The sequence below is a fragment of the Pongo abelii genome, chromosome 13 (genome assembly GCF_028885655.2).
Source record: "Pongo abelii isolate AG06213 chromosome 13, NHGRI_mPonAbe1-v2.0_pri, whole genome shotgun sequence".
Taxonomy (NCBI): Eukaryota; Metazoa; Chordata; class Mammalia; order Primates; family Hominidae; genus Pongo; species Pongo abelii.
Window position 1 is genome coordinate 78,921,199 of NC_071998.2, and position 20,025 is coordinate 78,941,223.

Consider the following 20,025-nt stretch of genomic DNA (forward strand, 5'->3'; position numbering starts at 1 on the left):
AACTCATATACTTAATCTGTGTAAGCAATGACAATCGAGTGCATTTTAAAAATAAACAATGCGAAATGTTATGTTTCTAATCCTAATTCCTTGTTTTAACAAATAGAAGTACTGATGTGAACCTAGGTGTTGAACAACCAAGGGACTCAAGAAATTTTGAGTTCCAGGCCAGGCGTGGTGGTTTATGCCTGTAATCCCAGCAATTTGGGAGGTGGAGGCGGGAGGATCACCTGAGGTCAGGAGTTCAAGACCAGCCTGGCCAACATGGTGAAACCCCATCTCTACTAAAAATACAAAAAATTAGCCAGGTGTGGTGGCTCATGCCTGTAATCCCAGCTACTCGGGAGGCTGAGACAGGAGAATCGCTTGAACCCGGGAGGTGGAGGTTGCGGTGAGCCGAGGTTGCACCACTGTACTCTGGCCTGGGTGGCAAAGCAAGACTCCATCTCAAAAAATTAAAAAAGAAATTTTGAGTTCCACCTTAAGTTGCTGAGACTCTGGAGTTCCCTGTCACAGTGGGCCTTAATTTGAAGAATTCTTTGGCATGAAAATGAAAATAAAAACAGTAATCAGTACATGCTGTTTCATTTAGTTTTGTTTGCCTTTCACATTAGAGGAAATTCTTGCCACACCTCAAACCAAAATTAAGGGGAAAAGAAAGAAGTAAGCCACATAAATCTGACCAAGAACACAAGCATCTTAATTTGAATCCACAAAGTTTCATGTAATGAAAAGAAATACATAATTTTAATTCAACCCAAGTGTTTTCCAAGAAGATTGTATTTGCTTAAATTGCTACAGTAATTCAAGAGACAGCCCTGTCTGGACACAGAGTTACTGTGGATTTTTAAGAGACTCAGTTAAAGAATTTAGGAATTTCTGATTCATTTAAAGGATTTACAAATTCATCAACCCCTGAAAACTAAAGCAAATTGAACAGGTATGATAATAAAATAATTTTCAATTTTTTAAGAATGTATTCCTACTGTTAAAATTTAAAAAGTATATTGGATTTGTTTAATATTAAAATAGACTGCATCTATTATAAAAGCACAATTTTTGGAAGCAAAATCTGGTAAAAAAGTTACATTAAACTTTTGATTAGGCAAAATGTTCAAATAAAGTAGTACAATGAGTTTAACTTTCTCATTTAAGATTTACCCAATAAAAAATCTTTGTTTAGATTTTTTTTACTTTGAATGAAAGGAGAGATTCTGAGGTTAAAGGAATCAATCTCTTTCTCTTCCTTAGGTCTCTTTTTTTCTATGAATTATAAGTAACAAAGAACCAGCTAATGCCTTTGAGGCATACAGCTGAGCAATGCTACTGATTCCGGTTGGGGGGTTGATGGACATTTGTAAAAATTTCACTCAAGATTTTCCTCAAGATTTTCTCCAAATTTCTCTACTGACTAAATCCCTGATATAGAATGTTTTTCTTTTCATTTACTTCTTTCTCAAAGGGAAAATACAGATGCTCTATCTAGTCTATTGAAGGATCTAGTTACTTTGGGTTTTAGTTAATTACGATTTAAATGTATTATGGCTAAAAATAATTGAGGTAATTGTATTTTTAATAGCAAAATAATTTTATAAAATTAAAATTTAGAACTTTTTTGGAAAAATCTAAATTATATGCTAATATTTGCTTTCTTATATGCTAGTTTCTATGTCATACAAATAAAAACAATTATGTCTTTAACATAATAAAATGTTGAGGATTTTACTTTAAACTTTTCCTGAACAAGTAAATTATACCTCATTAGTAATTTCAATTGAAACTTTTCTTGATGAACACATGAGTGCTTTTCTCCAAGTAAGAGAAATGTTATGACACAGATGGTTTTATTGCTATAATATGAAAAATTCACATTGAAAACTGGTAATATATATATATTACTTTGCTCCAAACATTCTTTTTTCACATTTGTTCTTTTCCTACTACACAATGTACTAGGAAAGTGAGGAATACAGTATATTGTGATGAAGAAATATTCAATAGAAAAAGGAACAGTCAAGCTCTCATGAATACGTTCATTTGAAGAAATTATCATAGTGAAATAAATGCCTAGGAATAATCAACATTAGTAGAGAGAAGCATTTGCTAGCAAGCTTTAACCTATAACTTATTAACTTAATCATTCATTCAACACATCTTTGGGCACTTATAACACTGCATTGTATTAGATTCTGTTAAAAGATATTAGGAAATGAGATGATCAACAATGAATTATACAATATTGCTGTGAGTTATCCTATAGAGAACAAGGCATACATTGTAGAGTATGAAAAGCAGAAGTAACAAAAATATGCTTAGCAAATGACTCAGAAGAGATTAGTTGGGGAATGAAAAATTTGGATAAAATAAAAGTTGTTGTAACAGCAGAAATTATCCTGGGGAAAGAGCAAGAGGCATAGAAAATAATGAGCATATAGATGAAAACAGGATGGATTTCAAACCAGAAAACTGCACTTAATCAAAGGGAGTGGGACAAGATTGTACTACGTGGTTAGGAACGTGGAGGGAGGAGGACAAGGATGTTTAAGATAAGTTCAGGTTTAGAAGAGAAATTGTTCCTCAAGGAAAGACTTTCTTCTTAGGTGCTCACAAAGGTGGAAAGCAGACAACATTAAGAATCTCTTTATTTTCAGAGACGCCCCAGTCATGATGTCTTGATTCAAGGCCTTCTTCTTTTTTCCCAACAATTTTTCATAGTTGTTGAACAACAGACTCTAATTCTCAAATGTAAGGTTGATAACTGATGATTAGCTAATGTTCTCAACAAAGGGATAAAATTCAAGCTGAGTTTTCAGCCAGGCACGGTGGCTCACACCTGTAATCTCAGCACTTTGGGAGGCTGAGGTGGGCGGATGACCTGAGGTCAGGAGTTCGAGACCAGGCTGGCCAACATGGCAAAATCCCGTCTTAACTAAAAATACAAAAAATGTAGCCAGTCGTGGTGGTGCACGCCTGTAATCCCAGCTACTCAGGAGGCTGAGGCACAAGAATCACTTGAGCCTGGGAGGCGGAGGTTACAGTGAGCTGAGATGGTGCCACTGCACTCCAGCTTGGGTGACAGCACAAGACTCTGTCTCCAAAAAAAAAAAGTTAATATGTTATACTATAATGAGTACAATAAAATATTATAAAATTATATGTAAAATATCATCAATGAGTATAAAATGTATAGAATATTCTATATCCATTCCTATTAATCTCCCAAAGTCTGGGTCAAATGATGTCTACAAAAGACTTTCCTGTCTTTGTAAAACTGAGGTAAGCCACTGGCCCCACAGCATTGCCTATCTCTGCTATAAAGGATATTACCCTCTGCCTTAGATTAGGGTTCACTTTGTTCTCTCTCTCTCTTCCACTAAGCTGTTTGCCCTTTACAGAAGGGACTATGGTTTCATGTCTTCTTCATTTCTGTATTCTCCACCAACTTAGCATAGTGCCTCACCACTAGAAATAATTCAAGACAACTGTAAACTGATGTAACCCAATCAAACTAACTACTAATATTTGTAAAGTGCTTCACTAAGCATGTTTACATACAGTAAAGTAGTAGAGTACAGTAGGTGAATAAGCATTTCCAAGCAGACCCACTGGGAGCTTCCAGCCCAGCAAGGAGAGCCTGCTCTGAATACTGCCCTTTGGTATGATACCATAACTCCTTCAATCTACCTCCTTCCAAGATTCTCTACTTTTTCACCCACGAACACTGACTGTAGTGTGAAATCACAGCCCAAATATGTTAATTCATTAAACTAGGCATTCATTCCCAGAGTGCAAATTCCTTAGGTCAGAATTTAGGCCCTCCAAGGCCAGGTGTGGTGGCTCATGCCTGTAATGCCAGCACTTTGGGAGGCTGAGGTGGGCAGACTGGTTGAACCCAGAAGTTCATGACCAGCCTGAGCAACATGGCAAAACCCTGTCTCTACAAAAAACTTAAAAAGTAGCCAGGTGTGGTGGCACGCATCTGTAATCCCAGCTACTCAGGAGGCTGAAGCAAGAGAGTCACTTGAGCCCAGGAGATGGAGGGTGAGCCAAGAGTGCACCACTGCTCTCCAGTCTGGGTGACAGAGCGAGACTCTGTCTCAGAAAAAAAAAGTTAGGTTAATCCCTTCAGATCTGGATTTAATAGTCTTATTTTGCTCCTTCAAGAGTTAACCAACCACATTTCCCAAACACATCACCATCTGTTGCTTCTATGTTTTTGCTCATCTCTTCTAGCCAGAGATCTTCTTCCTCACTTCCCTCTATGAGAACCTCAACACTCCTTCAAAGTCTAGGTCAAATGCCACATCTTCCACGAATCTCACAGAAAAGAAAGAAAAATGGATGTAATATAGAGTTGCACAAAGAAACATCATGAGTTTCAAAAGCACATATTGTTAAAAAAAAAAAACAAAAACAAAACCCAAACCATTGCTATTTTGGCATTTTCTTGTAGGTAGGGATACATATAAGAAAATAGAAATAAATGATATCTTGATCCTATTTTCTTGACTTAAAAAAAGAAGCAAGGTCATCACCCAAAAACAATAATGGGGAATGAGGTATTAGAGGCTTCAGAGAGGAAAGTTACAAAACAGTAGCGTAGAAGAGAGGGAAAGAGGATGGTCTAAGGAAATGCAGCAGGACAGCACTTGAGGTTAGTGGTCTTGAATCGAGAGTGAGACCAGTCACCATGCTCCTGTTTTTCTTTAGTTACATTCAGCTGTGACAGTCAGGCTGTGAGTAGGTGGAGAATTGGAGTAACCAGAGTTGGAGTTTGGCAGATTGAAGGAGCCGGAAAGTTTAGGGCATGTGCAAAAGAGCAACGATAGAGATGAACTATGGGGTCTAAGTTGGTAAGAAGGAACTGACAATGTTGGGAGGTATGGATGAGGGACAGTGAAAAATAGTAGAATCAATATAGCTGAGGTTCCACGGAAATTGAAGAATTATTGCAGCTGGAGTTACTACACAGAGATAGTGGTCTGAGTGTGGAATACTCAAAATGGAGAGTATGAAGGGTTCCAGTAATAGAAAAGACAAAACCCAGGATGTGGGTGCATGGGAGCAAATGGTGAGGAAGAATGAAGGAAAGTATCACTGTGGGAAAAGAGCTCAAGGGTCTCTGACTCTACCTGAATAACTACTTCAAATCCCAAATACATACAATAGTTACATTTATACATTTATAATTTCTGACAAGAAAAGAAGAAGAAATAGAGATGTTTCTTAACCTTTCTCAAATGGGGTTCTGTTAAAGAAAATAACTTAAGTAACTATTCTCTCAATTATACCAATGATGAAAAATAGCTAGAACCATTCTAGATGAATAGGAGATAAGTCATTTCATTATATGCAACGATTTGTTTGGAAACTCATTCTCTCATGAAACCCTGGGTGGGAAAAGTAGAAAGGTCTCAGAATAAAAGAGGTAGGATTTTTTAAAACCTTTTTCCTAAATGATACATTGATTTCATCTGGATAGCAGTTTTCAACGTGCAAAGTACTTGTACATGCATAGCTCATACAATGCTAACAACGACCAGGTGGATAAGCAGGCAAGATATGACACAAGGAGGCTGGGTGCAGTGGCTCACGCCCGTAATCCCAGCACTTTGGGAGGCCAAGGTGGGTGGATCATGAGGTCAGGAGTTCGAGAGCAGCCTGGTCAACATGGTGAAACTCCATCTCTACTAAAAATACAAAAATTAGCCGGGTGTGGAGGAGTGCACTTGTAATCTCAGCTACTGGGGAGGCTGAGGCAGGAGAATTGCTTAAACCCAGGAGGTGGTGGCTGCAGTGAGCCGAGATCGCACCACTGCACTCCGGCCTGGGCAACAGAGCAAGACTCCATCTCAAAAAAAAAAAAAAAAAAGACACAAGGCAACATACAAGATAAGCAGCCAAGGTATAATTCAGCTATAATTGCAATTCTTATTTTATTGATGAGGCAAGAGGCAGATATGTTAAGTGACAGAAATGAAATACAGGTTTCAGGCTTCTCATCTGGGACATAATTGACCCCTCCCTAGAACTTCAAGTTTCAGCACTGAGTGTTTATTGTGAAGTATGCCCTCTTGCAATTCTGCTCCACACAATATCCTCCTCCTGCATTCTACTGCATGTGCATTTGATTCTCCACAAGACTTTAAACACCTGGGAGACAGGGACAGTGTGTTTTTAATAATATTTTTATATCTAAAACTTAAATATATTAATGGAAAAAAGGAAGCTAGGAAGAAAAATGTAAAGACACTTGAACTTTGTAGAATGTAAACATTGTATGTCTTTAGGATTTAAAGTAGTTATTCAAGCCGAGTCGGAGACTAAATAATTGGATTCTGGAAACTGTTTCATGAGGAAAATTTGATGGTGCTGTTAGTTTTGGACAGAAAATATTAAAAGGAAACATGAATACTATTTCTAAATATCTGAAGTTATCACATAAAAGGGAGCATTTCATGTTCTTCTGAAGGGCAGAAAAAGGTATCAGCAAATAGAAGTTGTAGAATCTCCCAGGCAAAAGCTCTCTAACTAAAATAAAGGTCTTTCCTCCTCCAGGCAGTGACCATCATTAAAGGATCAGGTAATTCCAAAGAACACACAGCATTTATAGTGGAGGGATCAGACTGTAGTCGAGTGACGTCATGCTATTATCATAGATCTATACCCTAGTAAGCAAGATAAACTGGGACTCTTAAAAGATGGTTACTTAGTAGAAAGTCTAGTATACTAGACTTTTGACTCAAGTTCAGTGTAATATGTGACTTAAAAAAAAAAAAAATCTCGGCCAGGTGCAGTGGCTCACGCCTGTAATCCCAGCACTTTGAGAGGCTGAGGTGGGTGGATCACCTGAGGTCAGGAGTTAGAGACCAGTCTGGCCAAGATGGAGAAACCCCGTCTCTACTAACAGTACAAAAATTAGCCAAGCGTGGTGGCACGCGCCTGTAGTCCCAGATAGTCGGGAGGCTGAGGCAGGAGAATCACTTGAACCAGGGAGGCGGAGGTTGCAGTGAGCCAAGACTGCACCACTACACTCCACCCTGGGTGACAAGGCAAGACTCCATCTCAAAAAAAAAAAAGAAAAAGAAAAAGAAAAAAGAAAAAAAAACTTACCTCATTTGTACTTAAACATTAATTTTGGTTTGAGGCCAGGCGTGGTGGCTCACACCTGTAATCCCAGCACTTTGGGAGGCCGAGGCCGGAGGATCCCTTGAGGTCAGGAGTTTGAGACCAGCCTGGGCAACACAACGAAACCTTGTCTCTACTAAAAAATACAAAAATAAGCTGGGCAAAGTGGCATGCACCTGTAGTCCCAGCTACTCGGGAGGCTGAGGCATGAGAATCGCTTGAACCTGGGAGCCTGGGAGGCAGAAGTTGCAGTGAGCCGAGATTGTGCCATTGCACTCCAGCCTGGGTGACAGACGAGACACTGTCACAAAAAAAGAAAGAAAAAAATTTTGGTTTGAGCACTGCCCATTCTTTCTGGATATTCTTTTAAATATACACATAGGTATAATACATTTCATATAACTGACAATTTATACAAAGCGTATTCTGAGTTTACTCACTTTCTCCACAATGTTTCCTTTTCTCCTTGCAATAGGAAAAAAAATAAAAAGAAGAAGATGGGTTTTTTAAGTCCAATATATGTTATTTTCTTCTTTTTTGGAGTCAAAGTACATTGCCAATATGAAACTTATCAGTGGGATGAAGACTATGACCAAGAGCCAGATGATGATTACCAAACAGGATTCCTATTTCGTCAAAATGTAGACTATGGAGTTCCTTTTCATCAGTATACTTTAGGCTGTGTCAGTGAATGCTTCTGTCCAACTAACTTTCCATCATCAATGTACTGTGATAATCGCAAACTCAAGACTATCCCAAATATTCCGATGCACATTCGGCAACTCTACCTTCAGTTCAATGAAATTGAGGCTGTGACTGCAAATTCATTCATCAATGCAACTCATCTTAAAGAAATTAACCTCAGCCACAACAAAATTAAATCTCAAAAGATTGATTATGGTGTGTTTGCTAAGCTTCCAAATCTACTACAACTTCATCTAGAGCATAACAGTTTAGAAGAGTTTCCATTTCCTCTTCCTAAATCTCTGGAAAGACTCCTTCTTGGTTACAATGAAATCTCCAAACTGCAGACAAATGCCATGGATGGGCTAGTAAATTTGACCATGCTTGATCTCTGTTATAATTATCTTCATGATTCTCTGCTAAAAGACAAAATCTTTGCCAAAATGGAAAAACTAATGCAGCTCAACCTCTGCAATAACAGATTAGAATCAATGCCTCCTGGTTTGCCTTCTTCACTTATGTATCTGTCTTTAGAAAATAATTCAATTTCTTCTATACCCGAAAAGTACTTCGACAAACTTCCAAAACTTCATACTCTAAGAATGTCACACAACAAACTACAAGACATCCCATATAATATTTTTAATCTTCCCAACATTGTAGAACTCAGTGTTGGACACAACAAATTGAAGCAAGCATTCTATATTCCAAGAAATTTGGAACACCTATACCTACAAAATAATGAAATAGAAAGTATGTAGACTTTATTGTGTTTTGAAGAGAGAAAGAATGGAATTCTGATCTTTCAAAGAAAAAAATATTCAATAAGCTATGCTTTAGACATTGCTGAAAATAGTTGTTTTGAAGTTGCTTAAGAGAATGGCAGAAATCTGCCCCAGAGAAATGTGTGCTATTCAGTTTATAGTCCTCTCTATTAAATTTTATTGCCTTAAATATTGAGAAATAGGCTGGGCGCAGTGGCTCATCCTGTAATCAGAGCACTTTGGGAGGCTAAGGCGGGTGGGGTGGATCACTTGAGGCCAGGAGTTCAAGACCAGCCTGGTCAATATAGTGAAGTCCCATCTCTACCAAAAATAGAAAAATTAGCCAGGCATGGTGGTGTGTGCCTGTACTCCCAGCTGCTTAAGAGGCCGAGGCATAAGAGTTGCTTGAACCCAGGAATCAGAGGTTGCAGTGAGCTGAGATCATGCCACTGCTTTCTGGCCTGGGTGACAGAGCAAAAACTCTGTCTTAAAAAAAATATATATATATATATACACACACACATATATATATTTTTATATATATATATACATATATATTTTTATATATACATATATTTTTATATATATACATATATATTTTATATATATTTTTAAGACATATATATGTATATATATAATTTCAGACATATATAATATATATATTCTCTTTTATATATATATAACTGAAAATGTATACATATATATATAACTGACAATTTATACAAAACGTATTCTGAGTTTACTCACTTTCTCCACAATGTTTCCTTTTCTTCTTGCAATAGGAAAAAAAAAAAAGAAGAAAAAAAAGAAGAAATATATATTATATATATATATTTTATATATATGTATAAATTGTCAGTTTTATATATATATATGTAAAAGAGAGAAATAATAGAGTATATGAAGAAATATGAATATCCTAAGTAGTGGGATTGTAGATAATTTTTTTTTGAGATTGTTCTACTAGAAATTTATTAATCAGAAAAGCCAATGAAGCCATATATATTTTGTTAATATAAAACTCATTTATAATTTAATTTTCTTTTTATTATTTGATTAATATAAAAAAGAAACCTAATTCAATTTATAAGTATTTTAATTAACAGAATTATATCCCATACAACATAAAATCTAACATAGAATTATGGCTATAACTGTGGATTATACTATAGTGCAAGATTAATTTTTAATTTATTTCTTTCAGAGATGAATCTTACAGTGATGTGTCCTTCTATTGACCCACTACATTACCACCATTTAACATACATTCGTGTGGACCAAAATAAACTAAAAGAACCAATAAGCTCATACATCTTCTTCTGCTTCCCTCATATACATACTATTTATTATGGTGAACAAAGAAGTACTAATGGTCAAACAATACAACTAAAGACACAAGTTTTCAGGAGATTTCAAGATGATGATGATGAAAGTGAAGATCACGATGATCCTGACAATGCTCATGAGAGCCCAGAACAAGAAGGAGCAGAAGGGCACTTTGACCTTCATTATTATGAAAATCAAGAATAGCAAGAAACTATATAGGTATACACTTATGACTTCACAAAACCTATACTTAATATAGTAAATCTAAGTAAACATGTATTACTCAAGGTAATATATTTAGAATTATGTATTAGTATAAGACCAGAATTGAATTTAAGTTGTTGGTGACATCTGCATCATTTCATAGGATTAGAACTTACTCAAAATAATGTAAATCTTTAAAAATATAAATTAGAATGACAAGTGGGAATCATAAATTAAACGTTAATGGTTTCTTATGCTCTTTTTAAATACAGAAATATCATGTTAAAGAACGTGTATCATTTCTATTAACAGTAATTTTTCTAAAAATGAGGAAGGAAGTAGCATTAGCAGTAAAGACCCACAGGCCATGACCTTTTTGATCACTCTGAGGACAATATTTAAATGACAGGAGGGCATATTAATGTAACAAGCATTCATTTAAGGAATAGACCATTTTCTCTGACCTCTTCTTCAGGAAAGCTTTCACACTGGTATTTGTAATCTCATCATTAAGACATCCATCCCCCTAGCTCACCACATAGTGCATAGAATGATATTTCTGATTTGTAAGAGGCCATCCAGTTACTAAGGACCCAAGGCATACAGATTCACAAAATTAACTAATCTTTTTGCCTCAGAATACCAAAACAACAAAATTATAAAGCTGTATTTGGACAACTAAAAAACACCAAACTATCTCATTGCAATTTGTATTTTAGCAAATTTCAGCAACTATCCAAAACAATGTTATTGTGTTCCATTTTAACCGGGATAAATGTTTTTGTAAAAATACAACCATAGAAAGGCCTCTTTGTTACAAAACGATTTGCAAAGAAATAACTGCTTTGTTTGCAAGATTAAATTAGTGTTGGCAAAATAAAGTTCTAAAGATAATATTAAACACTTTATGCTTATCAGCCAATATCTACATAAGCTAAAATTGAATACAGTTCCTTTATAATTTGAATGACAGGTTTTAACATCTTCTTTAAAACCTTAAAAATCACTTTTTTGTTAATGTATTATTTTTAAGTATTGTAAGTGTGTCTTACAATGATGATTATCTAACTGCTGTGATGAACTCTCTTGATATACCATGCTAATGTTTCATAGAATTTCTCAGATAAGGGACAAATACCAATCTAGGGCTGCCTATACAAATGATAACAATTCTGACAATATGCAACAGACAGACAAGTCAAACTATACTTCAGAAATAGTTTTCAAGCTTGCAAGTCTTTTTTTCTGGAAATACCAGTTTAAGGTGAAGTCTTTAATGCTCTTTATATCTTTGAGATTATTAGCATTATCAGAACCAGAACACCCACCTGTTCCCAGGGACAACCTCAAGAATCCAGGATGAATACGAAGAAAACTCCATTCATTCGTCTAATCAACATTCATCAAGTCCTTTCTTATATAGGGCTTGGCAATAAGGGATCAATAAACAAAGTACAATGTGCAACTATGATGCCACAATATGGGCAAAGCACATTTTCGACAGAGGTTAAAAGAAAAAATCTTAAGGCCCACCTCCCTTTTCTTGCAATTTTTAAATACAGGATATAAATTCAAACATTATGAGTTAATATGTGGAAAATACTATGGATGTTTTAGAAAACAAAGATAAGACAATTTCTAACCTAGAGCAATTTAAAATTTATGAGCCATTAGGGAAATGCAAATAAATGAGATACTACTATGTGCTCACTAGGATAGCTGAAATCAAAAGGCAATCAAATAACAAGTGTTGGCGAGACGTGGAAAAATTGGAGCCTTCATACACCTTTGGAAGGAGTGTAAATACTGCAGCTGCTTAGGAAAGCAGTATGGAAGTTCTTTAAAAAGTTAGTTACATATGGTTGGGCGCGGTGGTTCACACCTGTAATCCCAGCACTTTGGAAGGCCGAGGTAGGTGGATCACCTGAGGTCGGGAGTTTGAGACCAGCCTGACCAACATGGAGAAACCCCATCTCTACTAAAAATACAAAATAATTAGCCAGGCATGGTGGCACATGCCTGTAATCCCGGCTACTTGGGAGGCTGAGGCAGGAGAATTGCCTAAACCCAGGAGGTGGAGGTTGCGGTGAGCCAAGACCACGCCATTGCACTCCAGCCTGGGCAACAAGAGCAAAAGTCCATCTCAAAAAAAAAAAAAAAAAGCTTAGTTACATATAACCCAGCGATTCCATTCCTAACTATACACCCAATAGAACTGAACACACATGTTCACACCAAAATTTGCATATAAATGTCCACAGCAGCATTATCCACAAGGTAGAAACCACCCGCATGTCCATCAATGGATAAACAAAATGTGGTATATCCATTTAGTGGAATATTATTCAGCCATATCCAAAGGTAGAAACCACGCAAATGTCCATCAATGGATACACAAAATGTGATATATCCAAACAGTGGAATATTATTCAGCAATAAAAAGTAATGAAGCACTGACATACGCTACAACATGGATAACCTTGAAAACATTATGCTCAGTGAAAGAAGTCAGTCGTAAAAAGACACAAACTGTATGATTCCATCTTTATGAAATGTCCAGAACTGGGAAATCTATGGAGACAAAGACTATTGGTTGCCTAGAGCTGGGGATCATGGGAATGAGGGAAAGTGAGAAGTAACTGCTAATGGGTATATGGTTTCTTTTTTGGAGTAATGAAAATGTTCCAAAATTGACTGTGGTGATGGTTGTACAAATGCAAAAACACTAAGTACTATTAAATTGTATACTTTAGGCTGGGTGCAGTGGCTCATATCTGTAATCCTAGTGCTCTGGGAGACCGAGGTGGGAGAATTGCTTGAGGCCAGAAGTTCAAGACTGGCCTAGGCAACACAGTGAAACCCTGTCTCTACAAAAAAATCAAAAATTAGCCAGGCATGGTGGTGCATGCCTGCAATCTTAGCTATTCGAGAGGCTGAAGCAGAAAGATTGCTTGAGCCCCGGAGACCAAGGTTGCAGTGAGCCATGATCACACCTCTGCACTCCAGCCTGGCAATAGACTGAGACCCCGTCTCTAAAAAAAAAAAAAAAATTAATTAATTAATTAATTAATTAAATTATATACTTTAAAAGGATGAATTGTATTGAATGTGACTTATCTCAATAAAACAGTTATTTGAAGAATTTAATAAAGAGAAGATCAAACAACTCACTCTAACACAAGAAAGAAATAAAATGCTAAAGTGGCAGTGACTATGAAAAACTGTATAAGCACAGATACCGTAAAACTTTCACATCTGGTGAGGACCTGGAGAAGTAGTTGAAGGCTCCCAGGAAAAAGTTAATGTGTGGCAGGAACTGACTGGCAAAAGTAGAGAGAACAAGCTCCTGACTGGGGTTAATATAAAGACATGGTAATTACTTGTTTCACTTCTTGCACAGTTTAAGAGATTGAAAACCCTTCCTTTTTCAGAGCTCTGGAGTTTCAATTTGTATCTCCTCCTAAATGAATAAAAGAAAATACATTTTAATTCTCAAAGAACAGCCTTAGCAAATAATAAAATTGCAATTCAAATTTAGCAATTCTGGCCTGGCATGGTGGATTACACCTGTAATACCAGCACTTCGGGAGGCTGAGGTGGGCTGATCGTTTGAGCCCAGGAGTTCTAGACCAGCCTGGGCAACATGGTGAAACTCCGTCTCTACTAAAAATAGAAAAATTAACCGGGCATGGTGATGCATGCCTGTAGTCCCAGCTACTTGGGAGGATGAGGTGGGAGGATCATCTGAGCCTAGCAAGTGGACGTTGCAGTGAAATGACATCATGCCACTGCACACCAGCCTGGGTGTCAGAGTGAGATCCTGTTTCAAAAAACAAAAACAAATTTAGCAATTCAAAACAAGGAATCTGGCCAGGTGTGGTGTCTCGCACCTGTAATCCCAGCACTTTGGGAGGCCAAGGAGGGCAGATCACGAGGTCAGGAGATTGAGACCATCCTGGCTAACACAGTGAACCCCGTCTCTACTAAAATTACAAAAAATTAGCTGGGCATGGTGGCAGGCGCCTGTAGTCCCAGCTACTCAGGAGGCTGAGGCAGGAGAATGGTGTGAACCAGGGAGGCAGAGCTTGCAATGAGCCGAGATTGCACCACTGCACTCCAGCCTGGGAGACAGAGCGAGACTCTGTCTCAAAAGGGAAAAAAAAGGAATCTGATATAAGAGCTATGTGGGTATAAAGCCTGACATGACACTTTTAAGCTAGGTGACTTTGAGTGAGTTATTTAGTTTAAGTGTCTCTTTCTTTGTTTTAAAAAAAAGATGGTTTCCATATGGTTGTCATACGGATAACGATAAATAATTGGTATAATACAGCACATAAAGTGCACATGAGTTGGAGGTATCAAGTGAACAGTAAGGCTCACTGTAGCATATCTGGCCCAGCAGCCCACAGATCCAGATGCTGCACACTCCTGGGTGCTCAGTTTTTCCTGGCACACAAAACAAAGTAAGCATCTCTTTGGGTTCCTTCCAACATTTTACTCATACAAAAGATAGTGGACAAGAGAGACTACTAAGGGTTTCATTAGGGTGCTTAAATCATATATCTCACAACTTCACAACCACTATTGGACACTGCAGCTTTTCAAAGCACCATCTGGATGGCCCACCAGGGTGAGGATGGCAGGGTTCCCTCCACCCCCTCACAAGGCACTCAGTTGCTGGCTTCCCTGCCCCAGAGTGTGGTCAAACTCCTCCTGTTTATTAGCAAGAACAGTTCAACTCTGCTCTGGCTCCTCTCTCTAAAAGTGCATATAAGTAAATGCATCCCACATCCTCTAGCTCAGGGCCCAACGAGGAGACAGATTTAACAATCATTTTTTGGTACTTGAAAATGCCTTAACTCAAACCTGCTTAAGTACTTCTCATTAAAAACAAAACAATGAGGCTGGGCACGGTGGCTCACGCCTATAATCCCAGCACTTCGGGAGGCTGAGGTGGGTAGATCATGAGGTCAGGAGATTGAGACCACCCTGGCTAACATGGTGAAACCCTGTCTCTACTAAAAATACAAAAAATTAGCCAGGCGCGGTGGTACGCACCTGTAGTCCCAGCTACTTGGGAGGCTGAGGCAGGAGAGTTGCTTGAACCCAGGAGGCAGAGGTTGCAGTGAGCCGAGATTGAACCACTGAGCTCCAGCCTGGGTGACTGAGCAAGACTCCGTCTCAAAACAAGCAAACAAACAAAAAACAAACAAAACAAAGAAAAACCTCAATGCATTCCCTGGGAGACAATGAAGAATAAAGTATTTTCTTCAAATAGTACATCAAGACTGCACAGTTACCTATCAGAGCTACAGACTAAACCAGTTAATTTGATATTTATAGCAGGAAATAAAAATGTGAAAATTCATTTATTATTTTTCTCATTATACTACCAAGTATTTAATTATGTTAGCTAATAGGTTAAACTGTAACTATTAACAAATAAGTCCAAGTTGCACCATAAACCCAAGTTTAATTAACAAATATAAATGCATAATGAACATACATTTAACTTTTAGAAAGGAAATTTTAAGAAGGATACTTCATAAATTTGTTCACGATAATACTGGTTGAGAATGTTTAGCCAGTGTTTAAGTATTACCTGAAACACTACACATTTTCACTCGATTTCTCAAGCTTGGGAGCACTAAACTAAAATACAGATGTATGCATATTATATAACACACTTAACCAGCTCCATGAGGTAAAAAAGAAAATAGAAAAAATAAACCTTGTCTGTTCTATATAATTTTTCTGTTTTAAGAATTCATATGTCCCCAAGGATGGCTAGACCTAAAACCCTGGTTTCCTGATTCTAAATCCATTTCTTCTACATTTTGGAAATAAAGCATAAGAGCAGCTGGAAACAAAGTTAAATCATAATGGCTAAACATCTGAAGTTTCTTATATGTTCCAATTTCCTAAATTGATATAACTATTCCAAGTTATAAATCTGCCTAGTTGTAAATATCATAACATCATGGACACATCTTGCATCACTTCACTTGTTTAGGTTATGAATTCACTATACAGAGATTTATGTACTACTGAGAAAAACTAAATTAACAAATAAAATACAATTTTACCATGAGCTCTTCCTTACATTGAGTCATAATTCCTCTCCATATAAATTTGACCCTTTAGTCTGGGAAGTAAAATACATGGGTTCTCATATTTCTTGTTTGAACAAACAATTAGGCTTCAAGCATAAGTATGAGATTTAAGACGGAGATCCAAATCACAGACTTTCCACAAAATCCAGAATGCTGAATTAAAAAGGGTCTATGTGTATCTAGTAACTCAGCAGTTATCAATACGAATGATTTTGCTTCCCCAACCCCTACCCATCAGTGGACAGCTGGCAATGTCTGGAGACATTTTTGGTCATCACAAAGTAGGGGTGGGGGTGGGGTGCAACTACTAGCATCTAGTGGGTAGAAGGCAGAGGTGCTGCTAAACATCCTACAGTGCACACAGGACAGCCCCCACAACAGAGAATTATCAGGTCCAAAATGTCAATAGTGCAGAGGCTGAGGAACTCTGTAGTAACCCGATTCAATAGATAAAAGTTCAATAGATTAAAAAACTGTGGCCCAAAACGTCAAAGAACTTGCCAAGATCAGAGGAAGGTTCATGAAGAATCAAAACTAGAACTCAGCTGGGTGCAGTGGCTCACACCTGTAATCCCAGCACTTTGGGAGGCCGAGGCGGGCAAATCACGAGATCAAGAGATCGAGACCATCCTGGCTAACATGGTGAAACCCTGTCTCTACTGAAAACATAAAAATTAGCTGGGCGTGGTGGCACGTGCCTGTAGTCCCAGCTACTCAGGAGGCTGAGGCAGAAGAATTGCTTAAACCCGGGAGGTGGAGGTTGCAGTGAGCTGAGATCACGCCACTGCACTCCAGCCTGGAGACAGAGCAAGACTGTCTCAAAAACAAACAAACAAAAACTAGAACTCAGGTGTTCTGACTCCTAAACCAAACTATTTCCTACAAAGTTAGAGAATGAAGATGAAGATGGGGAAAAGACTCTTCCGGTTTGTAGCATTCATTGAAAGCTAATCCACTTGGAGGTTATATGGTCTCTATCAGAATTAAGCCACTCCCCAAAAATACTTTTTCCCTGGAAGCTCTTGTTTCCAAAACTCCATTCCATTCAACACATTTTTTTGGTTGCCAACAGACCAATGGTACACCTTTGAGGAAATAAAACCCCATAAGGCACCAAAGATAATACAATAGGGTCACCTAAAAGAACTCCGCAGAGGCCAAGGTGGATCACTTTAGGCCAAAAGTTTGAGACCAGACTGGAACATAAGAGGACCCCGTCTCTACAATTCTTTTAATTTTTTTAATTAGCCAGGCATGGTGATGCATGCCTGTAGTCCCAGCTACTCAGAAGGTTGAAGTGGGAGGATCATTTGGGCCCACGAAGTTGAGGCTGCAGAGAGTCATGATCGTGCCACTGCACTCCAGCTTGGGTGACAGAGCAAGACCTTGCCTTCACAAAAAGAATTCCACAAAGAAGACTCTTTCATCTTTGGATACAATGCCTGCTCTTGAGCATGAGACAGCTTTCATCTTTTACTCCTGTAGAGTAAAAGCTAAATAGCTTTCTATCAGCATTCATTTCTTTCTGGAATAGAAAATCACCTCAGTTTCAAGCATTTTATATTGAGTACTGTGTAGTAAAGATTTTGGCTTTGCCTAAAGAGAGGTCTTGGCTTTGCCTTGGCTTCTGAGAGGTGATCTATGTCATTTCTGATAGGAGTGTTTTTGTTTAGGGTGAGATCAGCCACACCTGATAGTCTTAAGGTAGAGGTGGCTATGCCAGGAAGACCAACCATGTGATGTAGGATAAGGGATTTGGGTTATGCAGTATCAGTGGACCAGTAGGCTGAATTCAATCAATCAATCAATCAAGCCTATTAATAAAGCCCCAATAAAAACTCTGAACACTGAGAATAAGCTCGCCTGGTTGGCAATACCCCACGTACACTGCCACATATCAACGTAAGGCAATGCATCCAGAGAACAATGGAAGTTTCAAGTTTGGAGCCTTCTAGACACTGCCCCTATGCATCTCTCCCTTTGGCTGATTTTAGGGTGTATCCTTTTTCTATATAAACCATAATCATGAGTATAATGGTCTTCAGTGAGTTCTGAGAGTTCTAGGGAATTATCAAATGTAATAAGATTGGTTCTAGGAATCCCCTGAAATTGCTGTTGGTATCAGAAGTGCGGTTAATACCCATCTTGCCAGAAGACTATTTCCTTCTCTAGCTGTGAAGAAGCAGGCTGCAATGTTGTGAGCTGCCCTTTTGAGGAAGTCACATAGCAAGGAACTGAGGGAGGCCGTCAGTCAACAGCTAGCAAGAAACTTAGGCCCACAGTTTCACATTCTGCAAGGAACTGAATGCTGCCAACAACCACATGGGCTTAGAACTGGATCCTTTCCTACTCAACCCCTGAAGTGAGGCTGCAGTGCCAGATGCACTTCAAATGCAGATCCTGAAGCAGACAATCAAGAAAAGACACGCCAAATTCCTGACCCACAGAAACTGTGAGATAATAAATGTGTGTTATTTTAACTAAGCCATTCCTTTGTGGTAGTTTTTTACACAGTAATAGATAACCACTACAATAGATGAACAGTGGTATTCTTCAGCAATGCAACATTAGAGGAATGTTTCTAAAATGCAAACAGGATCATATTTAAGCCATCACTGGCTTAAAAATCTCTACATGGTCTCTCACTGACTACAGACTAAAGCCCAAATACTTTAGCAGGATATAAAATACTTTCTTTAATCCAACCTCTATTCCCCCTGTCTAGTTGCATCTCTTAATATGGTCCATCCCCCTGACTTCTTCTCTCTCTCCCTCCAAGCTCCAGCAGTATGCAAAACAAATTATAAATTTTCTAAATAATCTACCCCCATCCCCTCCCCAAGGGGAGCACGTGATGATCCCCTTGCCTAGAATACCTCATCACCTGTGCTTACTGTCCTCTCCTATCCTCTCCATAGAAGTCAGCTTGGGTGCAGTCTCCTTGACCCCCAGTCAGTTTGTGGCTTCTCTCAGGTTATCACAGAACTCTGCATATTTCTGTGTAGCAAGCCCTACCATGTATTCTAGTTGCTTGTTTGCTGCTTTTCCTGCTGACTTAGAGGCTATAAATGTTCCTTGAGGGAAGAAACTGAAGTTTGCTTATCTGAGTTTACGTATCTGAAGTCCTGGCACAGAACTGGCGCTCAATAAACTTTTATTAAATGAGAGAATGCTAATAACATTGTATTCACTGGTCATAACTTTTCAAGGAAAGTTGTTCTTCACAAAATAATTTTCTGTAGTACAAAGCATCAAAGTGTACCATTAATGAAACTATGAATCTCTAAGATTCTCTAAATTTGGACATATGGTATCTATCCAGCTTACTTCTCAATATCTTGTTAACTTGCCACACAATACAAAACAAATCAACGTGTTGTTCCATTATTATATATTTCAAAGTCTTTAAAAATTTTTATTGTATCCTTGAAGCCATAAAACCAACAATTTATATCAACTCAAGCCAGACAATATCACAACTAAATTTAAGATAATTCACATTCAAATAAAAACTTCAGTATTCAAGTCTTAGTTTATTTAAGCTTTGATTTGAAAGGTTCTAAAACAATTTTGACTAGAAAAGAAAACAAATTGGTATTCTTTCATTTTCTAATAAAATATATATCCATATTTGTTAAATTTTTAGCTTAAAGGAGAAAAGTTAATTTGATGGGTAAAAGCACCAAGGAGGAATTTTTTAAAAGTGACTCTTTAAAAAAATCTTCAAAGTTGCTTGTATGGTATCTACAATGCCACTTTAACTTTTAAAAGCCAATTTCAATATTAAAGTAATTTTATAAAGTTTC

General features: G+C 37.7%; 2 protein-coding genes across 4 annotated transcripts in view; one reads left to right on the forward strand and one right to left on the reverse strand.

The window, feature by feature from the left end:
- Window positions 1-20,025, reverse strand: part of CENPP (centromere protein P) — a 282,356-nt gene that overhangs the window by 182,971 nt on the left and 79,360 nt on the right. The gene's annotated exons all lie outside the window — the stretch shown is intronic.
- Window positions 636-11,007, forward strand: OMD (osteomodulin). Its single transcript, XM_009244632.4, has 3 exons — window positions 636-940; window positions 7,604-8,565; window positions 9,781-11,007. The coding sequence occupies exons 2-3, from the start codon at window positions 7,626-7,628 to the stop codon at window positions 10,104-10,106; spliced, it is 1,266 nt and encodes a 421-aa protein (XP_009242907.1). The 5' UTR covers window positions 636-940; window positions 7,604-7,625; the 3' UTR covers window positions 10,107-11,007.